General features: G+C 38.0%; 1 protein-coding gene across 2 annotated transcripts in view; it reads left to right on the forward strand.

Moving 5' to 3' along the window:
- Dhc1 (dynein axonemal heavy chain 1) overlaps nt 1–19,246 on the forward strand; it is a 344,548-nt gene extending 325,302 nt beyond the window's left edge. For both annotated transcript variants that reach the window (XM_083144626.1, XM_083144627.1), the window contains exons 71-77: nt 868–945; nt 3,031–3,225; nt 5,344–5,606; nt 8,074–8,230; nt 12,617–12,829; nt 16,126–16,278; nt 18,749–19,246. In XM_083144626.1, coding sequence (XP_083000752.1) covers nt 868–945; nt 3,031–3,225; nt 5,344–5,606; nt 8,074–8,230; nt 12,617–12,829; nt 16,126–16,278; nt 18,749–19,135 — 1,446 coding nt within the window. In that variant the 3' untranslated portion in view covers nt 19,136–19,246. The remainder of the gene's footprint in view (nt 1–867; nt 946–3,030; nt 3,226–5,343; nt 5,607–8,073; nt 8,231–12,616; nt 12,830–16,125; nt 16,279–18,748) is intronic.
- Nucleotides 19,247–23,465: the final 4,219 nt, after the last annotated feature.

Consider the following 23,465-nt stretch of genomic DNA (forward strand, 5'->3'; position numbering starts at 1 on the left):
TTACGGTTTTCAAGCATCAGTATCTGTATCAGTGGGAATCGGTAAGACTATCACTATGAGAATGTGTATCGGTTGAAAGTGGTACCTGCTCAGTCTTAAAAATACCTTTCCTTTTCTATTAATGCATAACACATTACTTGCAGATATAGTAAAACAGCGTTTGTATTTGCTGAAAATGTTGAGCACTAAATATTTTATTGTGTATTTGTGGAAACTCTCTTGCAGATGCGAAAGATCATGTACATGCCATCATGCAACCCGTAAGAGTCCCGCATACAGATGTACGGAGCATTTTCCAGCAATGGCAGTCCTCATGGGACTTGGAGACCAGAAACAAACTTCATGCCGTCAAGCCAACCATACAACTGTGGAAGTCCTCCTCGCATCCCTCCCAGGGCACGAGGAGGTCTCTCTCATGTATATGCGGATCGGCCACTGCCGTTTCACAGATTCCCACCTATTTTCTTAACATGGATCCACCGTTGTGTTTGTTGTGCAGCTTCATTTAAAGTTTCAAACACATTCTGCTGGAATGTGTTAATTTTTTAGCCCTGCGGCGTAGACTTCAGCTCCCGAATGACTTGCCCTCCCTGTTCGGAGATGATTCCACTGTCTTGGAGCAAATCTTGTGACGGGTGCAAATAGCCTCAAGTGCTGATGCACCCATTCCAAATTTTAATAAACAAACAAACAAAATATTTTTTTGTGGAATGCCCCACCTATTTAATGTCAATATTTAAAATTGAGTTATTAAATAGATAATGCTTTGATGTGCAAGTTTTAATATATGCTATTTATTTCATTATAATTATATTTCTTATTGCATTATGTAATAGTGATTTATATGTATGTACATATGTTTTTCAGATGGCTATTAAATTTACCAATGAACCACCTCAAGGAATCAGGGCTAGCATGAAAAGAACTTATCAGAATATCACTCAGGTAAGATACTTAGACGTAAATGTTTGACACACTAAAAGTACTGTGGTTTTGTTAAATAAAATTTCTCACTTAAACATGAAAATTGAACAGCAGTATGCAGATATGAGTTTGATCTATGCAGTCGACATATTGGTACAATTATAAAAATACAATTTTATAATCTGTACTAGCTAATTGCCCGGCATTGCCTGGGTATTTATTTATCCCAATCTTCTATTAGAAAGGGAAATAATGAATTCTAACTATAGTGTAAAATGAACTTGGAGTTCAACGGCATTGGGAGTGTCACTATTCATCTTAGCGACCCCGAAAACTATGGATTCCACACTAAAATTGGTCGTTTTCAGTTATTTTTACGTCACCCCCTTCCCACCCCCACCCCTAGGTGTGCCAGTAGTGTCTTACCCCCACATTAATTCTTTCCATATTGCAAGTGATATTTGTACCAAGTTTGGTTGAAATCGCTCCAGGCGTTCGAGAGTTATGCCGGAACAAACATACACACATACATCCATTTATATATATATATACCGTGCGTTCATTTCGATCTGCAGCCGAGAGATCGGGAGAAGCGTGGCGGGCGGCGCTCACGGAGATGCCGACATTTGCGGCCTGTAATGCCCGCTTATTTTTATGGACTAATGCAGACATTTATATAAATATTGCAAAACGAGCACTAACCTGTGTTATAACACGCAAAAGTTCTTCTGTAATTCATCACACAAATAAATACGCTTTAGAAACGATGTTAAGAGCCACAGATAATAAAACATTTTAATCATAGTTTTGACCAGTAACATCCTGCTTAAGTTTATATCCTTGAAAAAGTTTTGTATCGATGGGGATCGTTTGGAGGTTTCGAATGTGCAACACTGTATCAAGATTACGCTGCAGACGAAACCGTCAAAAGTCAATGGTTTTCGTGAGCTTCCTTGCAATCCGAAATCTCCGAGCTCGAGTTTTTGTTCCTTCACGACTAGATTAAGACAGAGCTGTGAATATAGTGGCGAGCAGATGTATATCAAGAGCGTGTTAATTTCGTACTTTGCGCAAGAGTGTTATTCTTGGTTACTTGTCGTTACTTGTGTTATTGCAGTGTGTGTTGTGTCAGTGAGACGATTGGAATGCCAGCTCAAGTTTCACTTTAGAACAAAGAATTTTTATGTATGACACTTACGTGAAAACAGACTCGTGTCGGGAAGTGTGTAGGCAATTTGTACATAAATTCCCAAGTGTTTCACCTCCACATAGAGATACGGTTAGACATCTTGTCCTTAAATTACGATAAACTGGATCGTTAAATTTTAAAACACCTAAGCAAAAACGAGTGATTCTAACCGAAGCAAAACTCAATGAAATTGGTGCAGCGTTAGAACGTTCTCCAAACAAACCTCTACGCCGTGTTTCACAGGAGATGGGCATGTCAAAATCATCAGCACATACAGCCACTAAGGTACAAAAATTAAAACCGTACTCTTATAACAAAGGTTAGTGCTCGTTATGCAATATTTATATAAATGTCTGCATATGTCCATAAAAATAAGCGGGCATAACAGGCCGCAAATGTCGGCATCTCCGTCAGCGCCGCCCGCCACGCTTCTCCCGATCTCTCGGCCGAAGATCGAAATGAACGCACGGTGTATATATATATATATATATATATATATATATATATATAGATAGATAGATAGATAGATATAGATTAACAACTTGCTTTTACTTTCTCCAGCGATTATATTACAGATTCCACTCTTAAGACCAGTATGAAATTTCATAGGTGCAAAGTTCATTTATTTAAATTTTTGAAACTGAAATAATTTGATTTTACAAATTTGTGGAAAACAGTTATTGTGAATACAGTGGGCATCTGTTTCTAATAGTGAGAAGCACATCTTCACAGAGATTATTTTCATGTTAACATTTTATTTGCGTTCTAACCTTTTTAACATGTAAATTGCGTTTAAAACAGCAAATAATATTTATGTGCAAGTATAACAGTTGTAACTTTCAAAACCAATAAGTAATCAGTTTGAAGAATTGTGGAAAATTTTGTAATCATTACTTTATTATACTTCTGCTCTGCAGGATACATTGGATTATACTTCTCAACCTCAGTGGCCCCCATTGCTGTATGCTGTTGCATTTCTGCACACGGTCGTGCAAGAAAGAAGAAAATTTGGTCCTCTTGGATGGAATGTGCCGTATGAATTCAACCAAGCTGATTTCACTGCATGTGTTCAGTTCATACAGAACCATCTTGATGATATTGACCCTAAGAAGGTAAACGAGATATGATTTTAATTCTTGAAACTTTCCTGGTGGCGAATATTGAAGAGATTTTCTCAGGCAATCATCCAGGTGATTTCCGGATAGGCTTCCGAGCTTTTGAGAGCTAATGTCAATCCCTGAAAATGAGAGTGACGTTAGGTCTCGAAAGCTTGGAAGCCTATCCGGAAATCACCTGGCTGATTGTCTGAGAAAACCTCTTAATGATATGATTTTATTTTTTTAATAACATTATATATATATATATATATATATATATATATATATATATATATATATTATATATGAGGGGTGCATGCACGTAAGGACTCTAGTCTACTATCCCCTGTGGCGTAGTTGCCTTCTAATTAAGGTGTCTTGTATTCGATGCCCGGTGGAGGCCCATAGTGCTTCGGATTCGACTTTAAACTGTAGGTCCAGCCCCGATTAGCCAATCTGTACATAAAGTGGACTTAAAATAACAACAACTCAACTGAACTCTAGTGTACTAGAAATAATTTTGCTATGGAGCACTTGGAAAAAAGTTGCACTTGTTAATTTTTGTTTGGTTCATCATGAGGTGCCATAGCGAGCACCTCTTGTCAACAATTCTTGAGTTCTCATACATCCAGATTTGGTAATAAAAGAGTACATGGATATTCAGAGATTTAAATGACAAGCAGGAGCTATTTGACCAACTGATCATCGCACAAAGGACCATTGCATTTAAATCTTCCCCGCTCCAACATTAGGTTGCATATGTTTGTGTAGTAGGCTCAAAAAGTGATTCAAAAAGACTATAGAGGTATATTTTAGGAACCGTAAATAGTAAATGTGTGAAACTTTGTACATAGACTCACAAACACTACAAGTTTTATCTACAGTTTTTCAATATGTCCTCCACCAGCGGCACGAACACTATCACAGCAGCAATCAAATTCGTCCCAAACTTGGGCAAGCATGTCTTTCGTAACTGAAGCAACCGCAGCACTGACTCGATTTTTCAGCTCGTTCAGGTTATTTGGTAGTGGTGGTACATAAACTGTTTTCTTAATGTACCCCCAGAAGAAGAAGTCACATGCAGACAAGTCCGGTGACCTTAAAGGCCAGATGAAAAGTGCCAAGTCGTTAACTGCATGATGACCAATCCAACGTCTTGGAAGAGTTTCATTGAGAAAAGTGCGCACTTGACGATGCCAGTGAGGGGAAATGCCCTTGTTGGAAAATTATGTTGTCAAAACTTTCTTCATGCAGCCTTGGAAACAACCAATTTTGTAACATAGGAAGATAGTTCTCACCATTAACTGTTTGTTCATTGAAGAAGTATGGACGAATTTTGTATGCCCCAAATTCTTACATTCTGTTTATTAACCTTACCACTAAGGTGGAAAGTAGCCTCGTCACTAAACACAAGTCTTCCCGTGAAACTGTTATCCTCTTCAACAGCTTCCAGTATCTTGCCAGCAAATTCCACTCTTTTTCCCTTGTCCTCATGCTTCAGCGCCTGTAAAAACTGTAACTTGTATGGCTTCATCACCAAACAATGCCGCAAAACTCTCCACACAGTTGTCTGAGGCAGTTGCAACTCCTGACTTGCACGACGTGTTGATTTGGAAGGGCTACATTGAAAAGACGCTTTGATTCTCGGGACATTTTCTTCCGACACCCGCGGCCTCCCAGTGCTCTTCCCTTTACATATGCAACCAGTGTTTATGAACTGTCTCTACCACCTGCGAATGTTCCACTCACTTGGTAACACAAGCGGAAACGTCTTTGCACTGTAATCACAGAGTTACACTTACTGAACTCGACAACACAGAATGCCTTTTGCTGTGCTGCGTCGCCATTTCGACTCGAAATGAAATAGCGGGATTGCGAGAGCACAAGTGTTGCACTCGCGATCTAGCGGCAATTGAATGAAACTAAATGATGTTACCTTCCATTCAGAAGCTCTGGACTGTAATCCGATGAGCAGTTTCAACAGCATACTGGTTTGTAATACGTATATTCTTTTTGAATCACGGTGTATGTATTTCGATGTCAATGAAACTTACTTATATCTGCTCTACTTTTCATGCATGAGAACTATACTATGCATCTTTATATTTTTGTTCTGTTAATTTATTTTAACAGGGAGTGTCGTGGCCTACAGTCTGTTACATGCTGGGTGAAGTACAATATGGAGGAAGAGTCACAGATGACTTCGACAAAAGACTGCTAGTAACATTCACTCACGTCTGGTTCTGCGATGCTTTGCTGAGACCTGGCTTCGAGTTCTACAAAGGATACAAAGTCCCCACGATGAAGAACATCCAAGGATATCTGGATTATATCAACAGCCTTCCTCTCACAGACTCTCCAGAGGTGTTCGGCCTCCACGGCAATGCAGATATTACGTAAGGATTCTGTGCATTATTGTTGTTACTCTTAGCAGTGAGAATGCTGGAGGTATGGGGAGGGGAGAGCATGCACAAGTAAACTTTTACTGGCTTTGAAACAAGAAAACGTGAACTGCACTTACTTTTTTTAAAGATCAGTTGATGAAAGTTGAAATTTGTTACGATTAATATATTTTTATTTGTTTGCATGTTGATATCTTAGCAGACCTCTGTGGCAGAGTGGTTAGCACATGCTATGATGGCAGGGGTCCCACGTTTGAATCCTGGCATGGGTATTCTTTGTGAGTGTCCCTGTCCCTTCATGAATTTCATATCGTAACATACCCTTCGGTATGTGGGATCGAACTAGTGGGTGTAGCTGACTTATCACTCATCCTTGATTATGGAGCAACTTGCTACTCATGGTAAGCTTGATGGTAAGGTGCGAGAGGTGATAACTACACACATTTGAAGGGCAAAACACAACACTTGAGTTTTAAACCCCTAAAGACTGGATCAGCATGGCTAATGGAAATCGGTATACCTGTCTCTTGATAGTAGCTGAGGTTTTGCAAAGAATGGTTATGGTCATGACTACAAAAGAGTCTGACTTGCAACTCGCTCCAACACTTCCTTGGCCAAATCATACTTCTGCATCTCTCTCCGCAATGCTCGTAACTCACTTCTCACACCCATCCTCCCAAACAATTATTCCGATCGAATTTACTAAACAATGCCGAATCAGTTACCTGTAGTCTCTTCCTTGATTACAATTGTTTACACTTGTTTACAAGGATGGCGATCAAGGAAGCTCGGCAATGTCTGACAAGGCATTCCTCAGATGTTTCCAGATATTTCGTATCTGGAAGAGTGATGGCTAAATATCTGGGATTTGGAGTACTTTGTACTTCATATTTTCATTGATTTTATAGATTGTTATGATATCGTCACTACTCATCCATATCATTGTGATTAGCCAAATGTGGCTGAAATGCAATGTAGAATAACTAGGGCTGAGCTGATACCACCATTTGCTGATACCGATACTCTGACCGATTTCTATCGATACTTGTATAATTCTAGTATAAAATAACAAGTAACTAAGTCATACTAACTCATAACATCACCAGACACAATGTAATATAATTTGTAGAGCGATCTAATAATAATGGTGTTTATAATTAATACATTAATAAATACATATGTCTATTCATCATAATATGTAAATTAAAAATAACAAATATTGTTGTTATTATGTGAATAGTGAAAGGATGCCATAAAATTAAGATATATAACAGCAAATATTCATCATCTAGCTTATGTGTAGATAAGACTACTAAAATTTCTAAAAAAGCAACCGTCCTGGCAAGAAAATTAATGTCAAGAAAGTAAAAATTAAATGTTTATTGAATATCAAAAAAATGTTAGGTCCAGTTGATGAAATTAAGTTTCAAATTAATATATTATGTATATTATTTAAGTAGTAGCATACATAATTCTTCTTTAGTACTGTTATTCAAAACCGTATGGTCCCAATTCACAGCAGCCTTCATCCCTCTTTCCCAAGAACTCTGGAACCACCTGAGCCGACCTTAGCGTGGCGTGTTGTTCGAAAACGTCCACCTATCTTACTCCCAGGAGTTTTCAAGCAATTAGCAATGAAGGGCTTATTTTATTTCCACAGCGTTGACCAGGCAGTTACATGTCTTCACGGTCACATTTTGGTTCTGCTTTCACTTGTACCTTGCCTTTGATCTTGTCATCTGCTTCCAGGGGGGGGAGGGGGGGATATCTAGCGCTTCTAGGAATATTTGTGGAACTCCTTGTGCTGGGTTCCCAACCTGTCACAAGGAAGGGTAAACGAACCTTTGAAGAGAACAAATGTTGAAACGACTTGTTGCTTTTGGCCACTCAGAATCTTTGTTATTGGATGGTATCAGTGGAAAAAATGAAACCGATACTTACCGATACCGATACATTGGTATCAGTATCGGCTCAGCCCTAAAAATAACCTTTAAAGGAAAAAGGTAAAGAATTGTAATTCAATCAATTCGATGTATGTTGACATCTTAGTAATGCTCTTTAATTTCATAGACCACTAGTGTTTCTAGTTCACTACTCATAGTTTTTACCACCTAATACAATTAATATATTTCTACAAGACATTCATAGGAAGAAATGCAACATTCTTATGTATTTCTTGAAGATTTTATTACATTGACCTAATTTAAATAGCAAAAGAGAAATATGTGAAATAATTATTTTGAAAATAATAGTTGCCATTTTAACTTGAGATTCTCTTTCAAAAAAAGAACACTGATTATTGGTCATAGTGATACTGTGGAAAGGGATTTTAAATTTAAATTTAAATTACTAAGTGTTAGAGTCATAGTTTCCGCATATGGTCAGTCTGAATTTATGACATTGAAATATGTTTGCACGCATTGTATGCAAAGAATTAGATGTTTGCCTATGCCTTTTTCAGCTACCAGATACAAACTGCCAAAGGAATATTGGACACAATACTAAGTGTGCAGCCAAAGGAAGGAGGAAGCCAGGGAGGAGAGTCGAGAGAGTCTGTCGTCTATAAGTTGGCTGAAGATATGTTGGAAAAGCTTCCAAAGCCTCATAATAATTTTGATGTGAGTTTCTTCAAGGAAAATTAAATTTGAGATATGTTTTCATGTCACATGCGGAGAAGTAATCTGAATATACATCAATCAATATCAGTATGTTAGTGTACTAGTAAAATTTTCAATAATTGCACCTATCCAATAGTTATATACATAGCCAAATGGTTAGCACTCTCACCTTTGGTGCAAGCAGTCCTGGGCTTGATTATGTTTTAGTCCTTAGAAAGAATTATGAACCAGATGAAGGGGGCAGTTGTACCCTGAAACGTCGTGTTTCAACAATTGCACACTCACTTACGTAAGTAGTTCTTTAAACTAATTTTATACTATTTTAGTATTGTTTATATTATATAGTGAGTAATACGCACCCAGCCACAATATGACACATAAATAAAACATATGGAAGTCTTCATATACAGTGGAACCCCGATTTTATATTCCAGGACTTTTACACTCATTTTTGATGGTCCCAACAGCAAAATGTTATAAAATGATCCTAATTTTTACATTTTCGTGCATTTTAAGTGTTTTCAGCTTCGTCCTCTGAAACATTCAAAACCGAGTTTCCAATGTAAGTTGTTTACAATTTCCAACAGAAAGTAATTGTAAAAGTAACTTAGTTAGCTTTCAAGTAACAGTAACCAGTTACTTTTCAAACAAAGTAGCTATACTGTAACTCAGTTAATTAAAGTAACCTTCCAAACACAGACAAGAAAGAACATAACGATTATGTTACTTTCTGCCATCAGTAAAAAATCAAGTAAATACATCCATACTATGAAAGACTCAATATGCTGACCAAGGCAGAAATTTATTTTATTTTAAAACATAAACTAAACGTAATGTTTCAACCTTCTAGCAAGGTCTTCTTCAGACTCTGTACCAAGTACAAATGAAGCAAGGTACAAGGCGATGTAGCTAAACATTTCCTATCATCTGGAAAGTGGTTGGACTCTTTATCTCGCGCTCTTTTTCCTTTATTTCTTCATTCCTCTTCCTTCTTCTCTCCTCTTTCGCTCTTGTCCTTTCCACTCTAACACCTTCTTCCATTCTTTGTTTATCTTCAGTCCCACATTGCAGTTCATTGTGTCTTCTTCTCCTTTCTTCTCTATTTCCTTGGCCTCCTTCCATTTTATCACTAGTTCTCCCTTCCTATCTGCATAGCCTCATCCCACTCTATGTCATGTTCTGTTTCTCTTGTGTGTTTAAATATCTCTCTCTCTCTCTCTCTCTTAAGTCGTACATCATCCCTATGTTGTTTTAACCTGTCTTTCAGCCTCTTTTTCGTTTCTCCTATGTACACACTCTGACATTCTTTACATTTCACTTCGTAGATAATCCCTTCCTCTTCCTCTTCTCTGTTTTCCTTTTTCTTGTTTGTATTCTTCACTATTCTTAAGATGCTTCTCCCTTCCTTCCTGTAAGTTTTAATGCCCACTTTCCTAATCACATTGCATATCTTTTTTGTGGTCTTCCCCATACTCCTTATTCCAAACCACCTCTTTTTCTTTCTCTTCCTCTTCTCCTCTGCCACGTTTCTTCCATCTTCTGTTTATGTCCAGTCGATCCTCCTCCTGCCTTGGTCAGCATATTGAGTACAAGAGAAGTTTATGAGAAAATGTTTGGAGAGAGGCACAGCGCCGAAAGGATTAAAAATAAGTAAGAAGGGAGTGGTTTGCAACACCAGGAGATGGAAGATGGAAATGGAAAAAGAACTGATATGGAATGAAATAAGGGCAAGAAGAAAGGAGATAAAAATAATAAAGGAGGACCTGACAAGAATTGAAAAATCTATTGAAGATGGGCTCACCATTTTTACGAGAGAATACACATTTTACGAAATGAAAAGCTGGCAGAAGAAGTTTAGAGAGAAAATAAAAATAAAGTTGAAGAAGAAAGGAGAGGGACTAGGATGGAAAGAAGAGAAGAGGAAGAAGAGGAGGATACCAGAAGAAGAGTTGTGGTAATAGGGAATGTAGACCTATCAAAAGAAGTGGAAGCTTTTTTAAAACTAGGAAGAGGTTTCAAAGTTAAAGAAAGAAATGTACATTATGAAGATGTCATATATGACATTGAAGAAGCAGTGCTCCATATAAAAGAAGAACCAGAAAGAGACAAGATTAGAAGAACTGAAGAAAGAAATGGAAAAACAAAGAAAAGTAGATAATTTGAGTCAAAAATAAAGGGAAGGGATGAAGAAAATCAAGACAAGAAATGATGTGGTGATAGAGCAGGCAGATAAAGGAGGAGCAATTGTGGTGATGGAAAGAGAATGGTATGAGAGGAAGTATGAAGACCTAAAAGAGAATGGATATGAGGAGATTTGTGGAACAGAAGAAGAAGAAACTATAAGAGAAAGGGTCATACAAGACTGTAGGAGGAGAGGATTCAAGAAGTGCATAAAGGAGACAGGAAGACTGCCAAGATTGAAAGGCTTTCCAAAGATACACAAAGAGGAGATAAAGTTGAGACCGGTAATGGACTGCAGAAACAATATTTTGGAACCCTTGGAAAAGAAATTAAAGAAAGTTATTGAAGTGTTAGTAACACAGCAAGAAGGCAGAGCAGTGAGGAACAGTGAACAAGTGGTGGACCTCATAAAAGAACTTAAGTTGAATGAGATGAAGACGACAATGTTTAGCTTAGACGTAAAAAGTATGTTCCCAAGCATCAAGAGGGGACACGTTTTGGACATTCTTAAAAAGAGAATGGGACAAGAAATTATAGGAGAATGGGATAGTGAAAGGGTAGTGAAGGTGCTGGAAACAATTTGGAATAACGGTTACAGTAAAGTAGGGGATAAAATAATGTTAATGAGTGAAGGACAGAATATAGGTTCTAGCCTAAGCCCAGCATTGGCTGAATTGGTTATGAATGAATGGGAAGAGAAAGTGGTCGAAAAAGGTGACAAAATAATTCTGTCTTGCAAATATGTACAGGATTGTTTTGGCATATGGAAGGGAACGAAGAGGCAGCTCAACATATTTGGCAAAGAAATACAAGATGAAGAAAGAGGGACATTGTTGGAACTCAAAATAGAAGAAGAAGACAAGATAAGCTACCTAGATATATTGATGAAAAGGAAGAGAGGAAAAGAAATTGAAACCGCTTGGCATCAGAAGAAGTGTGCAGCAGGGGTATTCTGCCACAAAAGAAGTGATGTAAGTGAGGTGACAAAAATAAATTTTATAAAGAATATGGAGGACAGAATCAAGAAAATATGCACGAAAGAATGTGAAAAAGAAGGCAAAATAAATAGCCTATGGAAACAACTCGAAAAGAATGGCTCCGAGAAGGAGGATAGACTGGACATAAAACAGAAGAAGGAAGAAAAGTGGCATAGGGGAAGAGGAAGAGAGAGAAAAAGAGAGGTGGTTTGGAATAAGGAGTATGGGGAAGACCACAGGAAAGATATGCAAAGTGCTTAGGAAAGCGGGAATCAAAACTTACAGGAAAGGAGGGAGAAGCATCTTAAGAATAGTGAAGAATGCAAACAAGAAAGAGGAAAACAGACAAGTGGAAGAGGAAGGGATTATCTACAAATTGAAGTGTAAAGAATGTCAGAGTGTGTACATAGGAGAAACGAAAAAGAGTCTGAAAGACTGGTTGAAACAACATAGGGATGATGTACGACTTGAGAGAGAGAGAGAAATGCGATATTTAAACACACGAGAGAAACAGGACATGACATAGAGTGGGACGATGCTAAGCAGATAGGAAAGGAGAACTAGTGATAAAATGGAAGGAGGCCAAGGAAATAGAGAAGAAAGGAGAAGAAGACACAATGAACTGGAATGGGGGACTGAAGATAAACAAAGAATGGAAGAAGGTGTTAGAAAGAGTGGAAAGGACAAGAGTGAAAGAGGAGAGAAGAAGGATGAGGAATGAAGAAAGAAAGGAAAAAGAGCGTGAGATAAAGAGTCCAACCACTTTCCAGATGATAGGAAATGTTTAGCTAAATCGCCTGTCAGGTGAAAGTACAGTTGACAAGGGAAGGCCACCTGCTGGAATTTTCCAGAAAAAAACAACTTTCTAATAATCTTGCGTCTGGAGGGGAGTGATTTTTGTGTATATATATTTTCCTGTTTTGTACCTTGCTTCATTTGTAGTTGGTACAGAATCTGAAGAAGACCTTGCTAGAAAGTTGAAACGTTACGTTTCGTTTATGTTTTAAAATAAAATAAATTTCTGCCTTGGTCAGGAATTTTCATATCATGGAAACAAGGCTTAATAGTGTCATAATCCATACTATGAATAAAATTGTTTTATAGATCTTTTTCCTTTATTTCTTTGTAAGTTTGGGGTATTGATGCAACCCTTGTCTTGCCCTCTTCCACCCTTATCCTGCCCACAAAGAATTTAAGTTATTTTTTATTATTATTTTGTTCATTGTAGGTACGAGAGGCTTTGAGACAGATGGGACCTTTGCTACCAATGAATATCTTTTTACGGCAAGAAGTGGACCGCATTCAGAGGGTGCTTCTTGAGGTTCAACAAACGCTTTCTGATCTCAAGTTAGCAATTGACGGAACAATTGTCATGAGTCAGCCACTCCGAGCAGCACTGGATGCTATGTATGATGCGAGGATTCCAGAAAAGTGGAAAAAGGTTATTATTTCACTTAATTGTCAACTACTCATCATGATGAAAAAATAGACACAATATACATAGAGAGTTTTGCATGTATGTGATAAACAATTAAAATTCTTGGAAAGGAAGATAATATATTTTATGTTCAATACTAATTTAAAGTGTGCTTTTTGTGGTTGCGTTTTCAAAATTGTTTGACCCAAATGCACATTGGCATTGCATAAATAATGAGGATATGAAGAACAATAGTTCAAGAAATACAGTAAGCAACGGGATCTTAAATATAGGCTGCTAATTAAATTATTAGGGCTGAGTGGTGTTGGTATAGGAAAATGTTGATTGGAATTTAATTACTAGCAAAGTATACCGAAGTTTGTGTCTGTAAAAAAAGCTACAAAAATGAAATATGACACTTTCGCAGAGTCTGGAAATTATGCAAATTTTCTTAATATTTGCAACAGCATTGTGGGGAGAAATAAAAAGGTAAAGTGTTCCCCTGTGCATAGCACCATGCCATGAAGGCATATAGGGGGTGTGGGGGTAACGCCCCACACTTTCTTGATCCGGTCGTGAGTGGGGGTGATGTGATCAGCATCACGCCCCTGACCGTCTTTACCCCCCAGGGTTTCCCCCAGGTACCCATGTTATTCGACGCTGGGTAGACGCCGGGGCCGCTTCCACCGTTAGAAAAGTTCCCGGATTTGAACCGGCCAGGGATCGAACCCGGGACCTTTAGCATGGTAGTCAGACGCGTTACCGACTGTAACTGTGGGGAGAAATGGATTTTTTTATTAAATAATTCTCATTAGAAATGATGAATACTTTAAAACAAAATTTCAGTAGATTGCTATACTATAGTTTGAAACGTTCTTGCAATTAGATGCGTCGTATTATTATACTATTAATATTAACTTAATAATACTCAGCGGTGAACGATGAGACTTGGTGAAGTACACAGACTCCTCTCAGGTACATGGATAGTGTTACGCAAAGACAATATTCACAGCACAGAGAAATAAAACCACATTACTGCAGTATGTATAAACTGAAAGGTTTTATTCTTTATTTATTGCAATTATAATGCAAATATACTTGAGACGAAGGCGAGGACTTCGCTTTGTCGATGAATTGACTCAACTAAAAGTCATAAACTCAATGCGTGGCTATCGGCATGCCTATGATCACATAGACCTAGCTTGCATCCCGAACTACCACACCAAGAGAGATGCAATGATAACTGAGCCAATATTTGCTCTTTAGCCTTTTATTTCCAAATTAATCTTTAGGCTAGCTTTATTATTTAACATAGAATGGTTGCAGTATTGTGCATATCATCAATGCATGGCTATCGGCGTACCTATGTTCACATAGGCCTAGCTTGCGCCCCGAACTACCATACCAAGATGTATGCACAACACCGAGGAGTTCTTTTTAACTTTAAAAGCTTTGTCGATCCGTGGCAAAAAAGTGTGATGTTTCTTACGCGATATCCTCGCTTTTATACTATTTTCGAGAACACAGATTAAAGTACAGATGAATCACTCACTATCTACAAAAGGATACTATCAACAAAACTGACATCTATACATCTTTACAAATACAAATTCGTATAGTGCACTCTTGCAAACATGAAGATACATTAAACTACTCATAACAGAGCATAAAATACAATAAATATTAAACAAAAGATATATATTATAAACAGGGTGCAATATTACATATAATAACACAACATTTACGTGTCCTTTCATAAAAGTATAATATATCAGTGACATATTTTAAAGTTGTGACGTCACATAAAAATATGGATCATATCAAGTTCCAATGCAAAACGTGCACATTAAAATTTATAAATATTCTGAACCACTCTGAATTGTTTCAATGTTCAAGTATCAGTATTGGTGGGAATTGGAAAGTGTGTCAGCGGTAGTTTTTTATTATTATACAGCATGTCCCAAAATGAATATTGGAGTTTTAAGTAGTTGGTATATTGCAACAGACAAAGGTGAATGTTTATATAGTGCATGTACAATAAGAACCGCTGTGGAAGTTTGCTACCCTGGGAGCTTATCATTTGTTTCCCATAAGTCACAGTGGCATAGTGGCGACTCCCGTGCAGAAGTCCTTGTGTGTCATTGAATTCGCAATGTTCTTCTTGTGTGGGCTATGTGAAAGATTAGTGTACGTACCACCGCTACCTGCCAGACTTTGAGAAACAGGATTGTTGCAGCTGTTCAGTCTATCACTCCAGACCTGCTGACTCGTGTTTGGGAAGAATTGGACTATCAGATGGATGTGTGTAGTGTCACGAAAGGTGCTCACATTGAACATTCATAAAGCACATTATGTAAACATGTTGAGTTGTTGTTTACTCCCATATAAGCTTTGTCCATGTACTCCACATATAAAGGAAATTGAATGACTATGAAACCTCAATATTCAATTTGAGACACACTGTATTATATTAAAAATACAGAGTGAACCAAGAGTAGGTGGACAGTAGGTGGAATAGGGTTTCTGTTAGGGTTATACTATAACATTTGGTACTCAAGCCCCAAAGAGACAAACCATTTATCGCATTCATGACAAATTTGATACCCCTGGTTCAATTCTTAATGCCCCAAAAACTAGTCGACTCAAAACAGTTTGCACAGAGAATCATAAGCAATTTGTTGCCGAAGCATTTGTTCACAGTCCCCAAAAGTCTACAAGAAGAGCCTCAGCAGAATTGAGCATTTCACAAACCTCTACAGTAGAGGTTTATACAATGTACTTATAATGAACACCATTGTTATAGTATAACCCTACTGTCCACCTACTTTTGTTTCACTCTGTATATGACATGGATGAAGAAGAAAGAAAGAAAAATCAATTTAAAATTAAACATTCGAACTGATTTTCAGCTTCCATTATTACTGGAACTTGTGGAACTACTGTTGTTCCAATCCTGATAGTTATACAAGTTATTCATTTTTACATTGCCTAAACCATTCGTTGCTCTTGACCAAGACACATGTTTTTGCGTCGAAACACTGAACAAATAAAAAATAATTTTTTTGCAAAAACAATCTGCAAATATCTGAACCAAGGATAGGGAAAATTGAGAATTAGAATTCTTTGTATTAAAACCTGTTTTACATAGACCTCTCTACAAGAACATTTCTTTAACACACTAGGTCCATACAGGCCATAGCACTTTTGAATAGAAGTTGGGCTTCACAATTTAGATTTCTGTGTAAGGTTTTAGGCCCATTACATTGTGGTATATTGTATGTAAATACCATATATTTATATATATGATCGCTCCCTTACAGATTTCATGGGAGTCAGCCACACTTGGCTTCTGGTACACTGAACTTCTGGAACGTGATGCACAGTTCCGAAGATGGTATCAAACAGGGAGACCCAAGGTGTTCTGGATGACTGGCTTCTTCAATCCACAGGGATTTCTCACAGCTATGAGACAGGTAGGCTTGAATCCTGTTCAGAATTACATTGTAAAATTCCAAGTACTAAGATGACATTTGCTTTTGAAAGTTATCGAACTTGCTGATACGAGGGTCACTATTTATATTTTGAGCCTAACAATGAAAAAACAGGAATTTGGCATTGAAAACTGCTTTATTGTTTTTCGAAGTATTCTCCTTTATGGTCAATACACTTTTGCATTCGTTCGAACCATTTGTCAAAGCAGTTTTTCCAATCTTCTTGAGACACCTCCATAATATGGTTTTTGAACGCATCAACGGCGTCTTCTGCCGACGAAAATCGTTGTCCACGCAATTTATTCTTGACATTCGGGAACAAGAAGAATTCATTGGGTGCCAAATCAGGACTGTCCGGCGGATGACCCATCAATTCGATTTTTTGACTGTTCATAAAGTCGGTTGTTAGACGAGATGTGTGACAGCTGGCATTGTCTTGATGAAGAATGATCCGACGGCGTTTGTTTGTTTTCCGTATTTGACCGAAGACCTCTGGCAAACAAATTGTTGTGTACCATTCAGAGTTGACCGTTATACGTTCCTCTAAAGGCACAGTTGCCACATGACCAGTTTTCCCGAAAAAAACAGGCGACCATTTGTTTCGATGTGCTTCGTGCGCGAACAACTTTTGTTGGATTGGGTTCATCTTGAAACACCCATACAGTCGACTTCTGTTTACGTTCCGGCTCATATGCATATATCCATGATTCGTCACCTGTTACAATCTTATGTACGTCTTTTGAAGCACCACGATTGTATTTATTGAGCATTTGTTTGCACCAATTGACGTGAGCGTCTTTTTGAGTTTTTGTCAAATTGTGTGGGATCCAACGAGAACATACCTTTCTCACAGCTAAATGATCATGTAATATTTTATATATGCTGGTGGAACTAATGCCTATGGTTGCCTCAATCTCACAGTATGTCACATGACGATCTTGCAGTATTAGCTTTTGCACAGCATCAATGTTGTCTTGAACAACAACTGATTTTGGACGACCTTCGCGAATCTCGTCGGTGAGCGAATGGTGGCCACGATTAAATTCGTTATACCACCGTTTCACAGTGGCAAAGGATGGGGCTTCATCGCCAAATGTGGAAGTAAGTTGATCGATGCACTCTTGTCTTGATAATCCACGTCGAAAATCGTAAAAAATCATCGCACGAAAATGTTCACGAGTTAATTCCATTTTATTGTTGTCGCGCAATCTCCAAGGCAACATAAACAACACAAATCAAGCTATTGACAAAACATTTGAAGTACGTTATGGTGAATAATGCCAGACGATTCCGTGCAAACGTCAAATCGCACCTAACTCCAATCAGTGTTGCCAAGGCTCAAAATATAAATAGTGACCCTCGTAACATTGTAGCTGGCCTCCATTGCAGAGTGGTCAGTGTAGTGTGCTATAAAGCCATAAGTCCCGGGTTCGAACCCTGATGAAGGCATGGATGTATCATCCATTTCATCAGTTCATCAGTGCGTTAATTTTTGGATAAATATTTTGTGATCATTACAATCTTTAGTTGATTGTAAGGTGATTTTGTGAAGGAGCAGTGAACTGAACCTGTTTGAGGATGATATCAAATCATGGACATCGCCTTGTAATCAAGGGTTCCCAGGTTCGATACCCGGTGGAGGCACACAGTGGATCATCCCACTTTAAACTGTAGGTCCAGTCTCGATTAGTCTTACTGTGCATAAAGTGAACTTAAAACACCAACTCAATGAATCAACCAAATCATGGGCGTAACTTGGGGCCTAATTTTGAGGGGGGCAGAATCGAACTTGGAGTTCAACTTTAAGGGGACAGGCTCAAAGTTTTCCAAACTAAATAAATAAATAAATAATATGATGTAACTGTGATATTTGCAATATAACAAATATTACTCTTAACTATTTTGCTCCTGTGGTCCCAGGTACTATTAACTTGAAATCTTTTATCAAACTGAAAATTTGGGGGGGGGGAACAAATGCCTCCCATAGCCCCCGCCAAGTTACACCTATGTATCAAATAATAATTGGTTTGTTTTTCTTGCATTCTATAGGCTTTCGACTTTTATTTGTGTGAAAAGTATATCTAATAAAAATGCATAATGTTGGAAATGACAGTTTTCATTCCACAAATACAAAAATAGTCATTTCAGGGGAAAATAGTGTTTAGAATTTGAGATTTACAGCATCAGGATGCTGAAAATTTTCCCAGTTTCTTGGGACATGACAAACATTTTACATCCCACACACTTTCTCTATTTTCCATCTCGATTCCATCCCGCACAGCCCTAGTTGTCACACAAATTTATTAAAGATTTGAATGCTGCTTGTAAATGCAAATTTTACATTTTTCTTCCAAATAATTATAAAGCTGCTATGAGGACAAACAAGGTACGTGCTGTTTTCATTCTACTTTGAACTTGAATAATGACTAACACTATACGTCGGTTATTTCAGGAAGTCACTAGGGCACACAAAGGCTGGGCACTCGATTCGGTTGTGCTGCAGAACCTGATAACTCGCTACAATAAGGAGGATCTTCAGGATTCACCTCCAGAGGGAGTCTATGTGCACGGACTCTTTCTGGAAGGAGCAAGCCTCGATCGTAAATCAGGGCGACTGATTGAGAGCAAGCCGAAGGTTCTCTATGAACAAATGCCCGTCATATACATCTACGCCATTAACACGACTGCAGGTAAAGACCCAAAACTCTATGAATGCCCAATCTACAGAAAACCTCAGCGAACGGATCAGAAATATGTTGGTTCGATTGATTTTGAAACTGACAACAATCCACGACACTGGACACTCAGAGGTGTTGCTTTATTGTGCGACATAAAGTAAATGTTGTAAGCATGCCTGACACTCCATGTTGTTCTTTTACTCTGATATTTTCTGTTTGGTGGAAAGTCACGTAAAAATCAACATGGGAAGTTATGGATAATGACACATATTTGCCTATTAAGCATTTCTTGAAATGGTTATTGGCAAGTCTTTTAGAAATGATCACTGTTATTTTTATTAAATAATTGTCCAAAAGGAATAAATAGTTTATGAAATGTTTTCAGATACTTTTTTCTTGAAAAATGATTTGTTCCCGATATATCAGAGTAGTGGTTAAAACAATAGTCTGCCTTGGGGAGGGAAGGGGGAGTTTTTCTCATTCTAAATCCATGTGTTTTGTTTTAGTAACTTTAAACCACGCTTATCCTGTGAACATGTTTCCTAGATACTTGTAATAATTTATAACATTTTTAATGAATTTAGAATATAATTGTGGTTATTTGAAGAGAGTGGCATTTGTGAAAAAGGCACAAGCTCCATCTAAGCCTAATAATAATAAAAAAAATTAGTGTATGCAAACATTCCCATGATTGATATGTAATGGTTACAGTAACAGTAAATGCCAAATATGTGCACAATCTGCTTGAATGCATGGTTCAACGCTCCCAGTTGCTAGTGTGGCAGGTGCATAATGGCCTATACGTGTCCCCACAAAGAAAAAGCAATGGCTGTCAGGTCTGGTGACCATGGTGGCCATTCAGCAATATCATCTATGTGACCTGACTTTTGCCTAACTCTATATCTACGAGGGTCACTATTTATATTTTGAGCCTAACAATGAAAAAACAGGAATTTGGCATTGAAAACTGCTTTATTGTTTTTCGAAGTATTCTCCTTTATGGTCAATACACTTTTGCATTCGTTCGAACCATTTGTCAAAGCAGTTTTCCAATCTTCTTGAGACACCTCCATAATATGGTTTTTGAACGCATCAACGGCGTCTTCCGCCGACGAAAATCGTTGTCCACGCAATTTATTCTTGACATTCGGGAGCAAGAAGAAGTCATTGGGTGCCAAATCAGGACTGTATGGTGGATGACCCATCAATTCGATTTTTTGACTGTTCATAAAGTCGGTTGTTAGACGAGATGTGTGACAGCTGGCATTGTCTTGATGAAGAATGATCCGACGGCGTTTGTTTGTTTTCCGTATTTTACCGAAGACCTCTGGCAAATAAATTGTTGTGTACCATTCAGAGTTGACCGTTCTACGTTCCTCTAAAGGCACAGTTGCCACATGACCAGTTTTCCCGAAAAAACAGGCGACCATTTGTTTCGATGTGCTTCGAGCGCGAACAACTTTTGTTGGATTGGGTTCATCTTGAAACACCCATACAGTCGACTTCTGTTTACGTTCCGGCTCATATGCATATATCCATGATTCGTCACCTGTTACAATCTTATATACGTCTTTTGAAGCACCACGATTGTATTTATTGAGCATTTGTTTGCACCAATTGATGCGAGCGTCTTTTTGAGTTTTTGTCAAATTGTGTGGGATCCAACGAGAACATACCTTTCTCACAGCTAAATGATCATGTAATATTTTATATATGCTGGTGGAACTAATGCCTATGGTTGCCTCAATCTCACAGTATGTCACATGACGATCTTGCAGTATTAGGTTTTGCACAGCATCAATGTTTTCTTGAACAACAACTGATTTTGGACGACCTTCGCGAATCTCGTCGGTGAGCGAATGGCGGCCACGATTAAATTCGTTATACCAGCGTTTCACAGTGGCAAAGGATGGGGCTTCATCGCCAAATGTGGAAGTAAGTTGATCGATGCACTCTTGTCTTGATAATCCACGTCGAAAATCGTAAAAAATCATCGCACGAAAATGTTCACGAGTTAATTCCATTTTATTGTTGTCGCGCAATCTCCAAGGCAACATAAACAACACAAATGAAGCTATTGACAAAACATTTGAAGTACGTTATGGTCAATAATGCCAGACGATTCCGTGCAAACGTCAAATCGTGCCTAACTTCAATCAGTGTTGCCAAGGTTCAAAATATAAATAGTGACCCTCGTACAGGCCAACCGCTTGTATGAAATGGCTAGTGTAACATGCTACAAAGTCAGGGACCCAAGGGCCATATCCAGCATAAAGCATGGATATGTTGTTTGTCTAATCATCTATTTCATCATCCCTGTCATCATAGTTAACCTTGACTGGTAGAAAAGCGATGTAAAGTAGCTGAAATAGAAAACAGGGTGACTCAAAAGTATTGATGGGGTTTCCACAGCATGTAATTTTGAAACTTGAATCAACAATGTACAACTGCCTACAGAATATGAGAAATTGACCTTTAAAAATATATACCAACACTGAAGAATGCTAAACATGTGCAACTTTCATAGCACATAAATGTCCTTGCATTCTCTTGGAATTGCTTTAACCAACATCAGTTCTGCAGGATTTGGAGAAACCCAAGCAGACACAGTCTTTCTTTTGAACAGCAGACAATTTGAAGTAAGACGTCATAATTATCCCAGACATCAATGCAGCTAGAACAATGTCACAATTTTTTTTAGTTAACCTTTCATATTCTGTAGGCATTTAGTTCTTTTAATTATAAGCCATGAAAATCTCTACCATAATTTTGAACCAGCCCGTACAATAATTTTTGAGGTAATACATTTTTACCAAAACCATTCTATACAGCTTTCCATATAAGTGGAGGCACGGCCACCAGGAATTCTGGCTTTTTTTTAGAACAATGAGCTAGGTTTTTTTGTGAAGCTAGAATGTTAGTGAAAAAAGTGTGCATTATGAGTTCCAGACTCTGCAATATCGGGAATCTGCCTTCAAAACGAACGAAATTTGATACAGCTGGTGGCACTGAAGAAAGAGTGTGGTGATCAAAGGATCTGTTCTGAAAATTTGCAAGTGCATCTACAGAAGACGGCAGTAGTAGTAAAGTGGTGAGTTCCTTTGGTTGTTCATTGACCATGAAAAATTTAATAATTGGAAAATTGCACAGCCATGGCTTGATGTATCTAGTGATGAAGTTACACACATATAATCTTTCAAACATGGGCAAGTTCGAAGATGGTAACCTTTGTTGGAAATATTTTTCTGTTTCAGCATCCATTGTCAAGTTGGTAGTTTTGTAATTTTGCAGCAAGCTAAACATATTTATAAAATATCATGACTGAAAGTACAGAAGAATCACTATTGAATTCATTCTGTTGATCAGTACCTTAACAATAGTTGATCATGAAATTACGTGCACAATGATGGGCGTTAGATACGAGGGTCACTATTTATATTTTGAGCCTTGGCAACACTGATTGAAGTTAGGCACGGAATCGTCTGGCATTATTGACCATAACGTACTTCAAATGTTTTGTCAATAGCTTCATTTGTGTTATTTATGTTGCCTTGGAGATTGCGCGACAACAATAAAATGGAATTAACTCGTGAACATTTTCGACGTGGATTATCAAGAGAAGAGTGCATCGATCAACTTACTTCCACATTTGGCGATGAAGCCCCATCCTTTGCCACTGTGAAATGCTGGTATAACGAATTTAATCGTGGCCGCCATTCGCTCACCGACGAGATTCACGAAGGTCGTCCAAAATCAGTTGTTGTTCAAGAAAAAATTGATGCTGTGCAAAAGCTAATACTGCAAGATCGTCATGTGACATACTGTGAGATTGAGGCAACCATAGGCATTAGTTCCACCAGCATATATAAAATATTACATGATCATTTAACAGTTGGGCTGAAAAGTTCGTAGGCTAATATAGTAAAAAATATTTTTTTGACAAAATTCGATGTTATTATTCAATATAGTTGCCTTCGAGGGCGATACAACGATTATAGCAGTCATACAATTTTTCGATGCCATTTTTATAGTACGATTTCTCTTTAGCCTCAAAATAGGCCTCAGTTTCGGCGATTACCTCTTCATCAGTGCTAAATTTCTTTCCAGCGAGCATTCTTTTAAGGTCTGCAAACAGGAAAAAGTCACTGGGGGCCAGATCTGGAGAATATGGTGGATGGGGAAGCAATTCGTAGTCTAATTCATATAATTTTGCCATCGTTTTCATTGATTTGTGACACGGTGCATTGTCGATTGTGAGCACGCATCGCACCCATTTTGCACACAGCTTTCGCATGTTCAAATATTCATGCACAATATGTCCAACACGTTCCTTTGATATTTTTAAAGTCTCAGCTATCTCGATCAACTTCACTTTACGATCATTTAAAATTATTTTGTGGACTTTTTTGATGTTTTCGTCGGTAACAGCCTCTTTGGGGCGTCCACTGCGTGCATCGTCTTAGATTCTCATTTCGCCTCGTTGAAATTTAG

Source organism: Lepisma saccharinum, chromosome 23, assembly GCF_977018435.1.
Source record: "Lepisma saccharinum chromosome 23, izLepSacc3.1, whole genome shotgun sequence".
Classification (NCBI taxonomy): domain Eukaryota; kingdom Metazoa; phylum Arthropoda; class Insecta; order Zygentoma; family Lepismatidae; genus Lepisma; species Lepisma saccharinum.